This window comes from Lemur catta, chromosome 22, assembly GCF_020740605.2.
Source record: "Lemur catta isolate mLemCat1 chromosome 22, mLemCat1.pri, whole genome shotgun sequence".
Lineage (NCBI taxonomy): Eukaryota > Metazoa > Chordata > Mammalia > Primates > Lemuridae > Lemur > Lemur catta.
Genome location: NC_059149.1, coordinates 7,452,705 through 7,471,208, shown reverse-complemented (window position 1 = coordinate 7,471,208; position 18,504 = coordinate 7,452,705). Strand labels below are relative to the sequence as shown.

Here is an 18,504-nt window from a genome sequence, read left to right as displayed (position 1 = left end):
CTGGAGAACATTATGTTAAGTGAAATAAGGCAGGCACAGAAAGATAAATACTAGATGTTCTAATATGTGGAAGCTAAAATGATGTCTTTAAGTTTTTTAGCAATATTTCAGAGTTTTCATTTTACAAGTCTTTCCCCTTCTTGGTTAAGTATATTTCTAAATCGTTTATTGTTTTGATAAATAAAATTTTTCTTAATTTCCTTTTTTAAATTGTTCATTGTTAGTGTGTAGACTTACAACTGATTTCTCCACGTTAATATTTATCCTACAACTTTGCTAAATTCATTGATTAGTTCTATCAGGTGTGTGTGTGTATGGAGGCTTTAGGTTTTTCTACTTATAAGATCATCTGCATAAAAGATTATGTCATCTGCAAACAGAGATCATTTTATGTGTTCCTTTATAATTTAGATGTCTCCTTTTCTTTTCTTTTCTCTTTTCTTCTTTCTTTTTCTTTTCCTTTCTTTTCTTTTCTTTTCTTTTCTTTTCTTTTTTCTTTTCTTTTCTTTTCTTTTTTCTTTTCTTTTCTTTTCTTTTCTTTTCTTTTCTTTTCTTTTCTTTCTTGCCAAAATGCTCTGTCTAGATCATCCAGTATTATGTTGAATATCAGGTACAAAAGTGGCCTGGTATAATACAATTTGTAATTTATTTATTGGTTGTATGTTAATTTGAGAAAATAACTACAAAAAGGTAATTTTCACTTATATTTGATGTCTTCATATTGTTAATGATTTAATCATATATTTTGATGATATTTTTGTAAAAAAAAAAAAAAGGAAAGAAGCTACAAAGCCAATGCCAATAGAAAAAGATAAATGAGGCAAAAAGCTAAATATCCAGGTGACTAATCACCACTGGATCACCCAATTTGACATAACAGGGCTCTACAATGGATAAAAATGAAGATTAAATATTTCTTTTGCCAGATTATTCTGATAAATAACAAAGACTCATAACAATTTATAAATTATATTTGAAACCTAAGCAAAATTAATTATCTCCTAGTTTTCAAGGGGACAAATCTGTAACATTATCTAACCCATCATTCATAGTCAAACATTAAAATAATATAGAAAACTCCTCTGATGGGGATTTCAAGTCAATCCCAGCTATCGGCATCTTACATAGATCATGTCAAGGCAACACCCTCAGACTTTTTATTTCTTGAAATTACTATTGTTTAGGTTTTGTATTGGAATGCCAGAATATTTTTACCACAATCAGAGTAATATCAGTAAGAAGTCCTTCAACTTGAGTATCTCTTATGCATTTATTAAAAAACATTAATTTATTGTTTTTCTTACTTTATATAAAATTTGTGAATGATTATAAAAATTTTGTTTTTATTTCAGTATTGTGTAAATAAAACCTGCCAAAAAGCTAATTTAATGGAGTATCACTGTAATTCCACTGCAAAATGCAAAGGGAATGGGGTAAGTAACTTTGCCTTTTGTGGTTCTAAATTGCATGTTATTATTGTGGGCTCCTCAAAATAAACATTTATGCTGTTTTCAAGGTTTGAGAGCCTAAGTCACTTTTAACATGAACTTGCCTAGGACTAGCTCACTAATTTTAAGAAAACCAATGGAGCTAATTTTAATACTATAACACTATTAAGTGAATTGTACTAGATATATATTTAATTTATTTTAAGCACCCACAACTCATGAATCAGTAATATGTTTAAATGAAAAAAAATTTCAACACAAATAAATCTATGTTTTACTTATAGTGTGAACATATTTTATTCTCCCTCATACACTTAATAACTGAAGTGTTTGGATATATATTAATATTACAGAGTGCACTTAAAGAACATGTTGACATGTTAGGGAATATTTTTATTGTTCTAATCAAGAGGTTTCCAATAGGAAATGCAAACTCATGCAAAAAAAAAACCTTTTTACTTTTTCTCAATTGCTTATTTATATTTAATCTGGTAATATAAATTTGTTCTTACTTTTACATTGAATTACCATTTCTTAAAATTTATAATTTTGGGTTCTTTGTTTTGGTCTTTTTCTAAAAGAATATCAATGTATGATATAGTCAACATTATATGAATGAACCCCTAATTCAATATAATTTGTTAGTATTTAATTTTATAATTTTTAAATAATTTGGATTTGGAAGTTATAAATGCCACTACATTGTCATTAATCTGCTATGGGCTGTTAACAAAGACCCACCTTTTTGTGTTTTCTTTTTTGCTTTCTGTGATTACAGCTGTTCCTGTTTTTTAAATTTCTTTTGTTAAATTTTCTGTTTTAATCCACTGACCTTAATATTTTTCATAAAATCTCAAAATAAAATTAGACATTGTAGACTTTCAAAACATTCTTTTATTGGATGCTAATGTGTTGTCTTAATCTATTACTATTTAGATTCAGTTGTTATTCTACTCAGACTTTTTAGATTTTTTTCTTTTTTATAAAACTTTTTAACTGTGAAATGTTACATTCAAAAAGGCAATACATAAAATAAAACTTTATATGCATTTCTATTTATATTTCTCTATATATTTATATTTTACAAATAAAATGTTTAAAAAGAAAAAACATTTAAAAATAATTACAAAGTCAAGTAAAATTGGATGAGTCTAGGTAAAGTTACATTTACTCTCAATGACAGATATCAATAGATAGCCCTATCATTTATAATTTTATTAGTTAAATTTTATTAGTATGTAGTTGTTCCAAAATATCATAAATCATGAAATATTATAGTTATAATGCTGTTATTCTCTTTTCCTTAATTATATACTTTTATTTGGATTAGTCTCCGTAGAAATTTATCTTTTCATTACTCTGAAATTTATTGATCTAAGCATCAAAATCACTATCAATATCAAGAAATTAAGAAAAGAGCAGAATATTAAATTCAAAATTTTAGTGTATGATTCAATATATGTGATGAAAGAAAGAGTTCAAGGCTTCACACTTTAGTACAACATTTGTAAAAGATTTTTTTAATGATAATTTTCAAATTTAAAAAGTCCTTATGTTTCTAATCTGGTTAGTTTTTTTTAAATTTATGGATAGATGCTAAATTTTAATCAAAATTTTTTTCTGCATCAATTGACCTTAACCTATGATTTTTTTTCTTTTTAATATGTTAATATACAAATATATTTACTTACTTTTTAAAATGTTAAACCAGGTTCCCAGAATAAAACCAACAATGAATGATCTGCTTTTTTATTTGATTTTTGAATATTTCTTTTTTTAAATTTTATTTATTTATTTATTTTTTATTTCAGGATATTATGAGGGTACAAACGTTTTGGTTACATTTTATGTCTTTGCCTCACCCAAGCGAGGTTTAGAGGCTTGCCCTTCCCCTCTACAATGCACACCATGTCTATTATTTCTTTTCATATAATTATTTCTATTTTCTGAATGCTATTGATTGTCAATTTTTATATTTTCTACTTAAGGTTTTTGATTGAGTATCAAGGTTATGCTATTTTGGTGGTGTTTCTTCATTATATATTTTCCGTAGTAGCCTTTAAAAATAGTAGACATTTTTTAGAGCAATTTCTGGCTTACGAAACAGTAAGTGCCAAGTACAGAGCTACCATATAACCCCTAACTCTTCTACCCTCCCGTTTTCCCTATTATTTTGCATCTTGCAACATTGGGGTTAACTCGTTTGTTCTACAGGTCTTAAAATATATACAACTGCATATCTCCATCATTACAGTATTATGCAGAAGAATTTTACTTCCCTAAAGATGCCCTGTGCTCCACATATTTAAACCCTTCCTCCCCCGTCCCAAACCCCTACCAACCAGTGATCTTTTTACTATCTCTTACTAATATTCATTTAAGATTCTTTCATGTCTTTTCATGGCTTTATATCTCACTGTCTTTAGTCACTGAATAACATTCTGTTGCACAGATGTGCCGCAGTTTGTTTATGCATTCTGATGTTTTGGTTTCCTTCAATTTGGGGAACTTACGAATACAGTTTCTATAAACATTCACGTGCCAGATTTTGTGTGGACGTCACTTTTCAAATCAGTTGGCTAAATACCGAGGAGCACAAAATTACTGGGCTGTAGGGGAAGAGCATGTTTAGTTTTGTAAGGAATTGCCAAACTGTCCTTCAAAGAGGCTGTACCATTTTGCATTCCCACCAACGATGAATAAAGGTTCCTGTTGGTTGGCATCCTCACCAACTTTTGGTGTTTTCAGAGTTTTGGATTTTAAACACTCTAATTATTGCTTAGTGGTAACCACTGCTATTTTAATTTGTAGCTCTCTAATGGCACATGATGTTTAGCATCTTTTATCATGCTTACTGGCCATCTGTGTATCTTTTCTGGTGAGGTGTCCTGATCTTTTGCATACTTTTAAAACTTGGGTCGTTTTCTTATTTTTAAATTTTAAGAGCTATTTGTACATTTTGGGCCAGTTGACTCAAAGGGATTCTATATTTTTGTTTCAGATATGTAATAATTTTGGTAATTGCCAATGCTTTCCTGACCATAGGCCTCCAGACTGTAAATTCCAGTTTGGTTCACCAGGGGGCAGTATTGATGATGGAAATTTTCAGACATCTGGTAGGTAGCAATTTAATTTTTAAAGCAAAATAGAACGTTTCTTTTATATGGAGCTAATTAAGGAAATCCAAGAGTTTTCTTGAATGGTGCCTTTATTGAAATTACATTAGTCCCTCCTTACCCTTGGAGGTACATTCCAAGACCCCAGTGGATGCCTGACCCTGCAGATAGTACCAAGACCTGTATATGCTATGTTTTTTCCTGTACATACATACCTGTTAAGAAGTTTGATTTATAAATTAGGCGCAGTGAGAGATTAAAAACAGTAACTAACTGCCCTTTCCATGTTTTATGCCATGGTGCCTTCTTCACACTTTTATGAATATAAGTTCTATTGGACATCTTTTTCCAGAACAGCCTACTTTCATCACAGTTGAAGACTTGCTTTGGGTGTTATACTTTCTTCTTAATTGACTTTTTTCAACTATGCTGGAAATGTGGCAGTTTCTTTTCCTTCAGAAGACACAGGAGTTTTTATATTTTTCAGTCCAAACCTATTCCTGAATCTATGTAACCATCCCTTACTTGCAATAAATGGCTTGTTGTCATTTTTTTTCCAGAGAAATCCTTGTTGAAGTCCTTGTATAGGCTCAATGTTTTCTAGCACAACACATTGCTATGAATCAGAATGTTTTTTGTTCATGCCTTTTACAAAAAAATTTAGTGCTTTTTCTATCTTAACTAAGCACTTATCATGCACTGTGGCCATAACTTTGGCATATTGAGGTATAACAGCAAAATTAGCACAGATTTCTTTGTTTTTATTTACAATTTGATGGACTGAAGATTTGTTCTTACCATAGGTCTTAGCAATACTAGTATGTAATGTTTTTCCTTATTAAGTCAAACCTTCAACTGTTTAGTAAAGGAAGCACTTCTTAGCTTCTCTTTGTCATATCCAAATTGAAATCACCATTATTCTTGTGCTTGTGAAGTAAAATAAAGGTTACTTGAACCCAAGCACTGTGATACCGTGACAGTCAACCTGAGAACCAAGACAGCTACTAAGTAACTAGCGAGAGGCTAGCATATATGGCGCGGATACACTGGACATTCATTCTCATGAGTGACAGCTTGTCGTGCTACTCAGAAGAGCATGCAATATCAAAAGTATGCATTGTTTATTTTTGAAATTTTCTATTTAATATTTTCAATCCTCAGTTGACTATGGGTAATTGAAACTGTGGAATCAAAACTGTAGATAGGTAGGGACTGCCATAATGATAGACAATATGTGTAATTAGATTTTCTTAGTGATATTCAGCTTTAATTAACTTAGTTAAATAAGTTAGAATACAGTATCCTTAAGTTTCAGTAAATATCATAAAATTAGTTTTATGAAAAGTATAGAAGAATGAACTCTGCACAAATGATTTGTATTCCATATTATTAAAAACTGTAGATTGTTAAAAAAAAACAACTGTTGGATACACTGTTTATTCTGAATGCAACTTGGAAAAACATGGTAAAATAGAAATCTATATATTTATTAGAAAATAATAGTAAATAAATCACATTTTGAGGAACGGAGTATAAAACTACAATGAAATATCATCTCACCTCAGTTAAAATGGCTTTTCTCAAAAAGACAACCAATAACAAATGTTGCCAAGGATGTGGAGAAAAGGGAACCCTTGTATAGTGTTGGAGGTGATATATATTAATTAGTGCATCCACTGTGAAGAACAGCATGGAGGGTCCTCAAAAAACTAAAAATAGAACTACCATATGACTCAGCAATCCCACTGCTAGTTATATACTCAAAAGAAAGGAATTCAGTATATCAAAAATATATTTGTATTCTCATGTTTATCACAGCACTATTCACAACATCCAAGATTTGGAATCAACCTAATTGTCCATCAAAAGATGAATGGATAAAGAAATTTTTGTCCATATACACAATGGAATATGATATAGCCATAAAAAAGAATGAAATCCTGCCATTTACAAAAACATGGGTGGACCTGGAGACCATTATGTTAAGTGAAATAAGCCAGACACAGAAAGACAAATCTCACATGTTCTCACTTATATGTAGGAGGTAAATATTAAAAACAATTGACCTCATGGAGACAGAATACAATGATGGTTACCAGAGGCTGAGAAGGGTAGCAGGGAGGGCCTGATGTAGTGGGGATAGTTAATGGGTACAAAAATACAGTTATATAGAATCAACTATATTTGATAGCACAACAAAGTGACTATAGTCAAAAATAAGTTTGGGTACGCTTTGAAATAACTAAGAGAGTGGAATTGGAAGTTTCCTAACATGAGGAAATGATCAATGTCTGAGGTGATAGATACTCCAATTACCCTGGTTTGATTAATTCACATTGTATGCCTGTATCAAAACATCACATGTACCCTATAAATATATACAACTATTATGTACCCATAATAATTAAAAATAAAACATTTAAAAGAAGAAAATACCCCATATATGTAACTATCATTTGTCAAATAAAAAAAGTTAAATTACATTTAAAAAACAAAAAAGGACAACTATATAAAAAGAAAAAAATACCAAAGATATCCGACAACCAAGACTCCCATCCACTAATAGGAATATAATTGTTATAACCACTTAGCAAATTCACTGGAATTATTTACTAACATCAGATATGGGCATATGCCATGAACAAGCTTTGACACTCCCCATGTATGCACATATCTGAGAGATATGGGAACATATGTTGACCAAAAGATATGTTGTAGAATATTCATAGAAGCACTATTCCTAATAACCCAAATTGCAAACTACCCAAATGCCCATTGGAAGAGAAGGCATTAATAGCTGTTATTTCTATGCAATGATGTAGTAAACATCAATGAGAATCAACATTTTACCAATATAAGCACAATATCTGTGAATCCCAAAAGTCAGTAACAATGAACACAAAAAGTCAGGGAGAAAAAATGTGCATATAGTATAATTCCACTTATATAACATTTCAAATCTGCCAGAAATGATCCATACAAAGTAGTGATTTTCCTTGGGAGGGACAGTGAGTGCAAAGTAAGTTGTGAGGTGCTGGTCATATTGTGTTTCCTAGATTTGGTGCTGGTACATGGTTGTGTTCAATGTAGAAAGTCTTTTGAGCTGTACAATTTTATGCACATATTTTTGTTAATAGGTTATATACTTCAGTAAAATTTTACTTAATAAATAATTAGAAAAATCAAGATCTTTGTAACCTTTGGAGAGGAGAGAAGATTAGGAAATGTCCAGAATTGCTTTGGGAATTCTAACAGGATCTGTTTTGAGACCTGGAGAGTGGGTATATGCATATTCATTTAGTCAATTTATTCCTAATTCTGCTAATATATTTTTCTTGTATACTTTTCAAAATTGTATAATATCTCAACTTTTGAAACTATACTAAAATAATCAAAGGGCATAATATGCTTATAGAATGGGAAGATATACACACATACACAGTTGAATATGTTATATATAGATATATAGATACAGATATATACAGATAGATACATATTTTCTTTATATGTATAGAATATAAATAAGAGATGGAGAGACATGAGTCAATTAAAAATGTTCCAATGAAAGAAACTATGGTTTAGCAAGGGTCTTGGATGGGGGTTTCTCCAAGTCTATATTTTTTTCCTAAAATGTTATGCAGTCCTATTAATGTATTAATTTTTAAATTACTGATGTTATAAATAGGCTGAATGCAGCAAACAGCATTTAAAACATATATACAGCACCATAATATTTAAACAAATATGCATAAAAGACAGAGAGTCTATGAAAAATGTACCATTGCAGTTTTTAGGTTATGAGCTTAAATGTTTTTTAATTTTTTCCTATAATAGTTTGAAATGTTTTAAAATTTATTTACATATATATGATTAAAGTGAGAAAAAGATAAACTTATTTAAATATTCAGTAAGTCCCTACTGATTTATAATATGGTTCATTTCTAGATATACATTTATCTAAAAAAGGCTACAATACACATCAGAACAACTGGCTTATTTTGAGTTTCTACATTCTTCTACCATTTTTCATAATTTTCACCATTGTGATCATTAAGAGAAAAGAAATGAACAAATCACGCAACAGAGAGAGCACAGGATATAAGGGGTAAATATGATTTATATAATCAATGTATTAGGTTAAATTGTGCTGATCACTGCCCAGTGTCATAAATTCATACGTTATATTAATTCCTAATATGTAATATTTTTAATCTAATATAAGTGACGTTTTTATAATTTTGTTTTCTAATAGTTTTTCAGTAGCACAGTGGGGCAAATCGAAATTTTAACTGTTCTAGAACTTTTCCCCATGAGTATTCCACACCGTACAAGGGACTTAATAAGTCAAAGAAGAATATGCCTGGTGCATCATTTTATGTTTCCTTCTAGTTAAATTTATATTATGTCCAGGTGTTGGTTTTCTTTAGGAAAAATATTTCCAATTTGAAAATTGTGTTAAAATTTTTATTAATAGATTATTTGAATTTCATAATTCTGTCTCTTTAATAGTCTTAAATGCTACAAAAATCTAATTTCAGCATTTCTTTGAGATTATATACTGTTTCCTATATATTTATACATTCTATTCTTACTTTTTTCTTCCTCTTTTTCTGATAACCAAACATTTAACTCACTTAAGGCAAGAAATCCTCATACAGGTACTTAAATGTAATATCACAAATAGCGATTTCAGCTTCAAAGTGTGCTGTTTTCTTTGAAAGGTATTATTATTGGTCTATTTTATTAAGAGACTTTCACTAGTACATACATTATATTGGGTGTTTCCCAACCTATGGTGAGTTGTCTAATTATTTCATTATATATTACAATGTGATAAAAACATAAATAAAGTGCACAATAAATGCAATGTGCTTGAATCATCCCAAAAACAATCCTCCCCACCACTCTGTGGAAAAATTATCTTCCATGAAAACAGTCCCTGGTGCCTAAAAGGTTGGGGACCACTGCATTACATGTCTATTGTTCAGGTAGTGATGGATCTTACCCACTGAAAGAGGTAGTGACTTAATTGAGCTACTGTGATTCTTTACAGATAAAAAGACAAGACAGAATTCAAAGGAATTCCTTATATGTGATACAATTGAGGAGATCTGGGTGATATATGTGATCAATACATCTCCATAATCAAAAAATTTCTACTGCCCTTGTCTCATTGAATATCCCCTTATAAACTCTTCCAGCAGGTCTGGGATATGTACACTTAGTTCTTTCATTTTTGTTTACAAGTATCATATATTTGGAGCCACTGGAAAAAATATTTCAACTAGCTGATAATAAAGTATGTCATCTTGTGGCAATATATTTATTTCCATCATGCATTACCTCCTCAGTTGTATAAAGGGCACTGAAGCTCAGCAAACTTTACTTGTAGCTAGTATAAAACCATGTGTCCAGTTGCGTGGCTTCACTAGCGGTTCCTTGGGGTTGGCAACATAAAGCTTGATCCTTACAGTCCTATTTCCCATCCTTAAGGTAGTCAATTTCCTCTTGATGTCTTATGCTACTGGTAAAAAAAAAAGTTTGCCTTTGGAGTATTGCCGCCTTTGCCTTGAGTGAAGATTTAATGCAAAATAGAGTTGCATTAACTGTTTTTTTCCTTTGATTATTTTTAAATTAATTTTCCAAAGAAACTTTTTTTTTGAATAACCTCTGCAAACATGCTCTCCCAGTCCATACTGTCCTTGACACAATTGGTCTTTCATTTGAGTGAACTTGCATAAAATTAACAGACAAAATATTGGATCTTCGTACAAAATATGGTAATTTTCACTTGTAATTCTGCACTTCATAAAAATAGTCAATGAAATTAACCAAAGAATAAACTAAGAAAGTTTTATATTAAGTGAAACTCTTAGTGACACTAGAAGATAGAACACAGTGAACAACAAAAAAAAATGATGAGAGTTCTAGCCAGGCTGGCGTTAAACAATGATAGTAGGAAGAGCCTTGTTCTTTTGGCTTCAAACACATCCTGAAGATGACAGATGACCATTTAAAATTTGGTTGAAGGCCAGTTACAACCCAAACCTAAGTCCAAAATTTCACAACAGGTAGGGGTCCAATTTTACTGTGTATGAGTGTGTCTATGCAGAGAGGAGGTGGTAATTGTATCTAATTTTTTTGTTACTTATGTTTTTCTAGCTACTAGTGAGGCTGTAAATCTATTTTTATCCAAGCCATTCCGTGTTTCTATGTAGAGAAATAATTGTTGACATCTTTTGGTCTCTTTTCCCATTTGTTTCTTTTATCTTTTGTAGAAGTTATTTATGTATAGGATTTACTAATGTGTTTTACCTGTACATCCTCTGGATTCTTGATGAATTTACAGAGTAATTAGAAAACTGATAGCTTTAAGTATTGTATATTTTTATCCTGGCATATGTATAACAGAAAGAAGCTCAAAAATACATTAAATGCTTTTGGTCACATATGAGCTAACAGTGCTGATTTGCATTGACAGGTTGAATTTGCATGTGAATTCTATAAAATATACAAAATCACATATATTACAGGTATGCACAGGTTAAAAAAATATCGAACTAAATATCTGCATAATCACCAACAAGTTAAGACATAGGATGCTACCAGTAATATCATTTGGTTCCGGGCTTTTCTTCATGGAAAGAGTTTTAATTACTATTTTAATGTCTTTATTTGTTGTAATCTATTCAGAATATCTATTTTTTGTTGAGCCATATTGGAAGCTTATGTCTTCAAGAAACATGTCTATTTCATCAAAATTGTATAATTTGTTGCATAAAGTTGTTCATAGTATTTCCTTTTAATCATTTTAATTTCTATAATGTCAGCAATGAATTCTTGTACTTTATTACTGATTTTACTCATTTACGTTTTCTCTCTCTTTTTTCTTGTTCAGGCTAATTAAAGCTTTGCTAATTTTTCTGATTTTTAAAAATTATCATGGGCACATAATATAATAGTTGTATATCTTTATAAAGTACATATGATGTTTAATACAGGCATACAATGTGAATTAATCAAATCAAGATCCAATTTTCTGTTACAATGACTTTTCTCTAGCATTCAATTTCTATTTCATTGACTGCAGGTTAATATTTCTTATCTAATTCCTTTTGCTTGTTTGGTGATTGGTTAGTTCTTCTTTTTTCTAGTATTATAAATTCAATGCTTAGATGATTTTTTTGAGATCTTTTTTCTTCTAATGCAGGCATTTAACCTATAAATTTCCCTTTAGGCTTAACTGCAACCTATCTGACCTATATGTTCTGATATCATAGTTTCTTTTTCCATTCAGTTCAATATATTTTCTAGTTTTTCCTTGTTATCCTTTCCATTTGACTCTTTGATTAATTAGAAATATGTGGGGTTTATTTGGAAGATTTTTAATTGCTGCTCCAATGTATGTGCTTGATATTGGTCTGTTCAGGAATTCTATTTCCTCCTGATTGAGTTTAGGGAGGTTGTGTGTTTCCAAGAATTTGTCCATTTCCTCCACATTTTGTAGTTTTGGGGCATATAGATTTTTATGGTATTCAAAGGTAACGTTTTGTATTTCCATGATGTCTGTTATGACCTCTCTTTTTCCATTTTTCATTGAGTTTATTAAAGTCCTTTCCTTTCCAGTTCTTGTTAATCTATCTAGCAAGAGGGCTGCCAGTTTTGTTTATCTTTTCAAAAAAACAACTTTTGGTTTTATTGATCTTCTGTATAGCTCTTTTATTCTCAGTTTCATTTCATTCTGCTCTGAGCTTAGTTATTTCTTTTCTTCTTCTAGGTTTAGAATTAATTTTCTCTTCTTTTTCCAGTTCCTTGAGACAGTTTATTAGTTTGCTGATTTTTTAGCTTTCTGTCTTTCGGATGTGGCATTTAATGCCGTTAGTTTTCCTCTCAGGAATGCTTTCGCTGTATCCCACAGATTTGTGTCCCCATTATAATTTAGTTTGAAGAATATTTTGATTTGATCTGGATCTCCTCTTTGAGCCAGCAGTTATTCAGCAATAGGTTGTTTAATTTCCATGACTTTGTGAAATGGTGAGGGTTTCTGTGGAAATTGATCTCTAATTTTAAACCACTATGGTCTGAGAAGATACCTGGTACAATTTCTATGTTTAATTTGTTGAGATCTGATTTGTGGCCTAGGATGTGATCGATTTTGGTGTATGTTCCATGAGCTGATGAGAAGAATGTATATTCAGCTTTGTTTGGATGGAATGTTCTATAGATGTCTATTAGACCCATTTGTTCTAGAACTCTATTTAAATCCATTATTTCTTTGCTTATTTTTTGTTTGGAGGATCTGTCCAGTTCAGTCAGTGGGGTGTTGAAGTCCCTGGCTCCTATTACATTACTGTTTATCATGCTAGTTAGACCAGCCAGGGTTTGCTTTATGTATCTGGTGCCCCTGTGTTGGGTGCATAAATACTAAGAATTGTTAAGTCTTCTTGTTGGATTTTTCCTTTCACCATTATATAGTGACCATGTTTGTCCTTCCTTACTTTTGCTATTTTAAAATTTATGCTGTCTGAAATCAGGATCACTATCCACGCTCTCTTTTAGCTTTCATTTTCCTGGAAGTTTGTTTTCCAACCCTTGACCTTGAGTCTGAAAGCATCTTTGTGGTTTAGATGCATTTCCTGGAGATAGCAGATACTTGACTTATAATTTTTTATCCACTCAACCAGCCTATATCTCTTCAGAGGACAATTCAAGCCATTCACATTTGTTGACAGGATTGATATTTGTGGTAGATTTCTGTTCATATTGTTGGGTAAATTCTTATTGTTTTGTTTTACCTCTGTAGCCATTGTAATCTAGGGTCTGGACTTTAACCCCTGAGTGATTTTACTTTGGTGAGTGTCCATTGTGCTGTTCAATGTGTAATGCAGGTCTGAGTACTTCCTGTAGGGCAGCTCTGGTCTTCACAAATTCCATCAGGGGTTGCTTGTCTGGGACAGTCTTTATTATACCTCAAAGAGCTAAAAATAGAAATACCATTTGATCCAGAAATCCCACTACTAGGCACCTATCCAAAGGAAAAAAATGCATTCTATAATAAAGGCATCTGCACTCGAATGTATATAGCAGCACAATTCACAATTGCAAAGATGTGGAAACAACCCAAGTGCCCATCAATATATGAGTGGATTAATAGAATGTGGTGTATCTATACCATGGAGTACTACTCAACTACAAAAAAGAATGGTGAACTAACACCTTGTGGGTTGTTGGTAGGGTTTCAGTCTACCCACATCCTTGCAAAGTTTGTTATTTTCTGCTTTTTAATTATTTTGTTTAAATAGCAGTCATCCTAATGGGTGACTATCATCCTAATGGGTGGTATATCATTTTGGTTTTGATTTGCATTTCCCTAATGATTAGTGATATTGAGCATGTTTTGTTGTGCTTATGGGCCACAAGGGATGGGGAGTTATTCTTTAACAGGTATAGAATTTCAGTTTTGCAAGAGAAAAAGATTTCTGGAGATAGATGGTGATGATGGTTGCAAAACAATATGGGTGCGCTTAATATCACTAACTGTATACTTAAAAATGATTAGGCCAGGCATGATGGCTCACACCTGTAATCTCAGCACTTTGGGAGGCCAAAGCAGGAACATGACTAAAGGCCAGGATTTTGAGACAAGCCTAGGCAACATAGTGAGACCCCATCTCAACAAAAATTACGTGGTAAATTTTATGTTATCTGTATTTTACCACAGTAAAAATATATTAATGTAAAATAAAGAAATCATAAAAAAATTTGAAATTAGGCAAGTCACTAACCTGAATATTAGCCTAGGTTAACTCTATTATCTTTCCATATGTGCACTCCATATTGCTGGAGAAAAATTTATGAATGACCATTCATTTAGTCTCTGTAAACTAGGTTTTTCTAAGAAACAAAGCTTACAAAACTGAATAAATGAATGGCCATTGATTGTTTTTACATTGTTATTTCATAATTGCAATTTTGTTTGCCTGAATATTAAATTATAAATCAATACTAAAGTAATAAAACATACACATACATTTTTACAGTTAGCTTTTTATTTGAACTCCTTATACAGTTTTCTAAGAATCAAACTTATCTATAATAGAACTGATTTTGTAGTGTTTGTATTTTGACCGGAGACTTAAAGTGGAAATCCAGTAGCATATATGCTTAAAAGTAGGCAATGACCTGCTACTACTGTGAATTTCTATTTCTTCTGTTCTCCTCCCCCTACAGTACTTCATCCATTGCACCAGAAAGCTATGACGTGGTATATTGATATTGCCAAGAAAGTCGCCAGCAGATGGCCTGGAGGAGAACTTGTGATTTATAACCCTTCTTTCATCTTTCAATGCATTTTAAATGTCAAACCTTTGGAAAATAAAGCCCATTTGTGCAGAAATACAGGCTCTTGTGTGCCTCTACAAGTACAGTACCCCTGGGGCTGCAAACTCCGTTGGCCGCTGGTACCTGCAGAGCTTGGGCCTGGTCTACACCCTGGATCCCCCACTGCCCTGTGGCTCTGCTCTGCCTCCCTCACCCTCGCAAGAGCCCAGGGGCCAGTGGCCACAAGCTGCCTCCATTCCACCCCTAAAAGCCATTACTGTGGTGAAGTCGGCTGGCCATGCAATGCTGCCTTTTTTGGTGACCCTCTCAGGCCTGGGCCAGCTGACCTCCATGGATCACTTAAGTGAAGACTCTTGCTCTGTAAGAGAATGGCCTTTCTACAGCGCACAATGAAGAGATGCCCAGTAGCTCAGGCCAAGATGGGGGGAAGAGTGTTAGAGCCTGTTCAGTTTCAGGGCCTCAGAGCCATGGGGGTCCTGCTGCACCTGGTGGTTGGAGGGCTCACCACAGAGCTGGGACAGTTGTCTTTCCCTGACCCTACACAAGAGGGTGTGCATCTCCTGGGGAGGTGAGGGAAGGAGGAAGCCTGGGTGAGGTCAGAGATCTGTAGTCCATACTTCTCCCACTCAGGGCTGAGGTTAACATGCCCTGAAGTGTCTCTGGACAGTAGTAGGATAATACTCCCACTTGCAGAAGAGCTTCTTCCAGGAATTGGAGAAAGTATAGTCGTGTGGGTGTGTGTGTGTGTGTGTGTGTGTGTGTGTGTGTGTGTGTGTGTGTGTGTGTGTTGGGGCTTGAAAGTTTAAACAGGATGTGAGAGGAGCAGATGAGTGAAGAATGAGGATACTGCTTATGCACTGGAAATGCCCACATGTTTTGCTCCCTGTAAATTCTGAAACACCATTCTGCTAATTACAGTGCCACAGAATACTGGGACAAACACTGTGAGGGTGATATTTCGATACATATCCATCTGTAAAATTATGTTTGTGTTCATATCATTTTGTAAGGAGCCATTGTGTCTGAAGAGCAAATGTTTTAAATTTTTTTCATTATTCACCAAGTAAGTTATCAATACTATGGAGGTAATTTTTAAATATTTTAAAATACAGTCTCAAAAAGAAAATTAAAAGTGCCGGAAATTCCTAGCACAAAGAAAGGCTACACAGCCTATTGGACTTTCTTTTTTTAAAACAATTTTATTGATATATAATTCACATAACATGCAATTCACCCATTTAAAGTGTAGAATCTAATGGCTTTTATTATATTCACAAAATTGTAACCATCACCACAATCAATTATAGAACAATCAATTTCCATCACCCAAAAAAGGCAGTGCAGGACCATTAGTGATCGTTTTCCATTTCTCTCTCCACCCCTCCATCTAACCTCTACTCCCTGATCCTCCTGGCCTCAGGCAATCACTTATATACTTCCTACCCCTACATATTGTTTACACTGGACCTAAAAAGTGAAGGCAACAAAAATAAAAATAGACAAATTGGATTATGTCAAACTGAAAATGTTCTGCACAACAAAGGAAATAATCAATGGATTGAAGAGGTAACCTATAGTATAGGAGACGATATTTGCGACTGTACATCTCATAAGGGGATTAATATCCAAAACTTAAAAGAGGCTCAACTCAATAACATGAAAACGATCTGATATAAAAATGGGAAAAAGACCTGAATAGACATGTCTCAATAGAAGGCATACAAATGGCAAAGAGGCACGAGATAAAATGCTCAACATCACTATCATCAGGGAAATGAAAATTAAATGAAATGGACATTCTATCTACAAAAATATGCACATTTAAACATTTATTCGTATATAAGTGAGATCATACTGATACATTCTTCCTGTTCTCACAATTATTATGTTCTATAAAGTCATACACAGTGAACTGATGAACCCTGAATCTTTGTTTGTAGGGAAAATAAGTACATATCTCACATAGTGTATAATCTTAAATCATAAAAACAACTTGTGCTGGACTATTCTATTTTCTGCAGTTTTCAAAGGAAAAGATTCAGAAGTGAAAAGTGACTTGCCTGAAGTCACCCCCATAAACAGGTGCTAGCATAGAGATTAAAATGTGCTCCAACTCGTTTCAGAACCCCAGCTTCTTGTACTACACTGCCCTGTCCCCTGCCTTCTCCATCCTTTGGTCATCTACATATAAAAGCTAAACCACAAAGACAGAACCACCTTGGTCTACCTCAGCTGGAAACATGGACCTTGGAGCAACTCAGATTTTTTGCAGCCTGTGTGTGAACAGAAATGATCGTGAAAGCCCTCTGAATATTGATTTTGGGGTTACAAATAAATTTTAGCAAGTAGGAAAATTTACAAACATGGAATTTGTGAATAATAAAGATCACTATATTTATTTTGTACATGATTGAAAAATAATTATTAAATAAATAAGTTTTAAAAGGGATATGAGCCACCTACTTTTCTCAGATTATATGATTATGTAGATTGAAAGCCTGATAGATTTTATATATAAATTCTTAGACCTAATTAGAAAGTTTAGCAAGGAATACCTGGGCCCTTATAGATAGACTAGTATGTGTGATAATGGTGACAAAGCTGAAGTGCGTTAAAGGAAGTCATGCATCCAAGTCTTCATCACTTACTAGCTATATTTCAAAATTAACATACCTTCTAAGTATTTTGAATTTCCTTAAGTGCAAAATGGGCAAAATGAAGTCATACCTAGCTCATAAGTATATTGAGAGACTTTCTGAGCTATTTTTAAGGTGCTTAGTCATAATACATAAAACTTATTTTTTTTTTACATTTTTCATACCATCAGTAAGGTATATTGTGTTATTAAAATATAGACTGCTGCTTTAAGTAACTAGTATATGGTAAGGCCATTACTTGATATTTAGAATGTGCAAGGCAAATTATACCTCTTTTTTCTCAAACAATATGATAAAGGAAAGACACAAACAGAAATAGTTCATTGGTTTGTTTCCTATAGTTTATAGTAAATACAGTTGTAAAACTCATCATGAAGTTCTACATATGAAAGTCAATCAATGTCATACACCATATTAACAAAATGAAGGAAAAGAGCCACATGATCATCTTAAGTGCTGAAGAACAAGCATTTTGCAAAATTCAATACCCTTTAATGAAATGGTTTAATGAAAACAGTTGTATCTCCTGAGATACTGGGAAAACATGCATATATTTAACTTTCAGGTTCTTACATAGGTGAACACCTGATGTTCACAGGATGAAAAATATGGTTAGCTGGGAAATATTTTGAAATGATCACTACCACTATCTAATCTCTGCTCTCATAAGTTAACTAGGTAAATTATTAAAAATAAATAACTTAGGTAAATGTAAATGATAAAACATCTATAAATGCAGTTTTATGTAATTTGACAACCTAAGGTTATGTTAGATTAAATAATAGATACCATTAAAGGTGTAGATTATTTCCAAATAACAGAAAAACTGAAACAAATTTCTGGATATGAATTTGTTTGCCATTGCCTTTTCAACTTTAATATAAAGACTAAATATTAGGGTCTATTAATATATATGATATTTATGTTATAGGAATATATGTT

The 18,504-nt window shown here is 32.4% G+C and overlaps 1 protein-coding gene across 1 annotated transcript in view; it reads left to right on the top strand.

Moving 5' to 3' along the window:
- The window catches only part of LOC123626629 (disintegrin and metalloproteinase domain-containing protein 18-like), an 89,921-nt gene extending 75,019 nt beyond the window's left edge, over positions 1-14,902 (top strand). Inside the window, exons 17-20 of the mRNA XM_045535775.1 lie at positions 1,353-1,433; positions 4,450-4,564; positions 8,510-8,669; positions 14,795-14,902. Of these exons, the coding sequence (XP_045391731.1) occupies positions 1,353-1,433; positions 4,450-4,564; positions 8,510-8,669; positions 14,795-14,837 (399 nt within the window). The 3' untranslated portion in view covers positions 14,838-14,902. The remainder of the gene's footprint in view (positions 1-1,352; positions 1,434-4,449; positions 4,565-8,509; positions 8,670-14,794) is intronic.
- Positions 14,903-18,504: the final 3,602 nt, after the last annotated feature.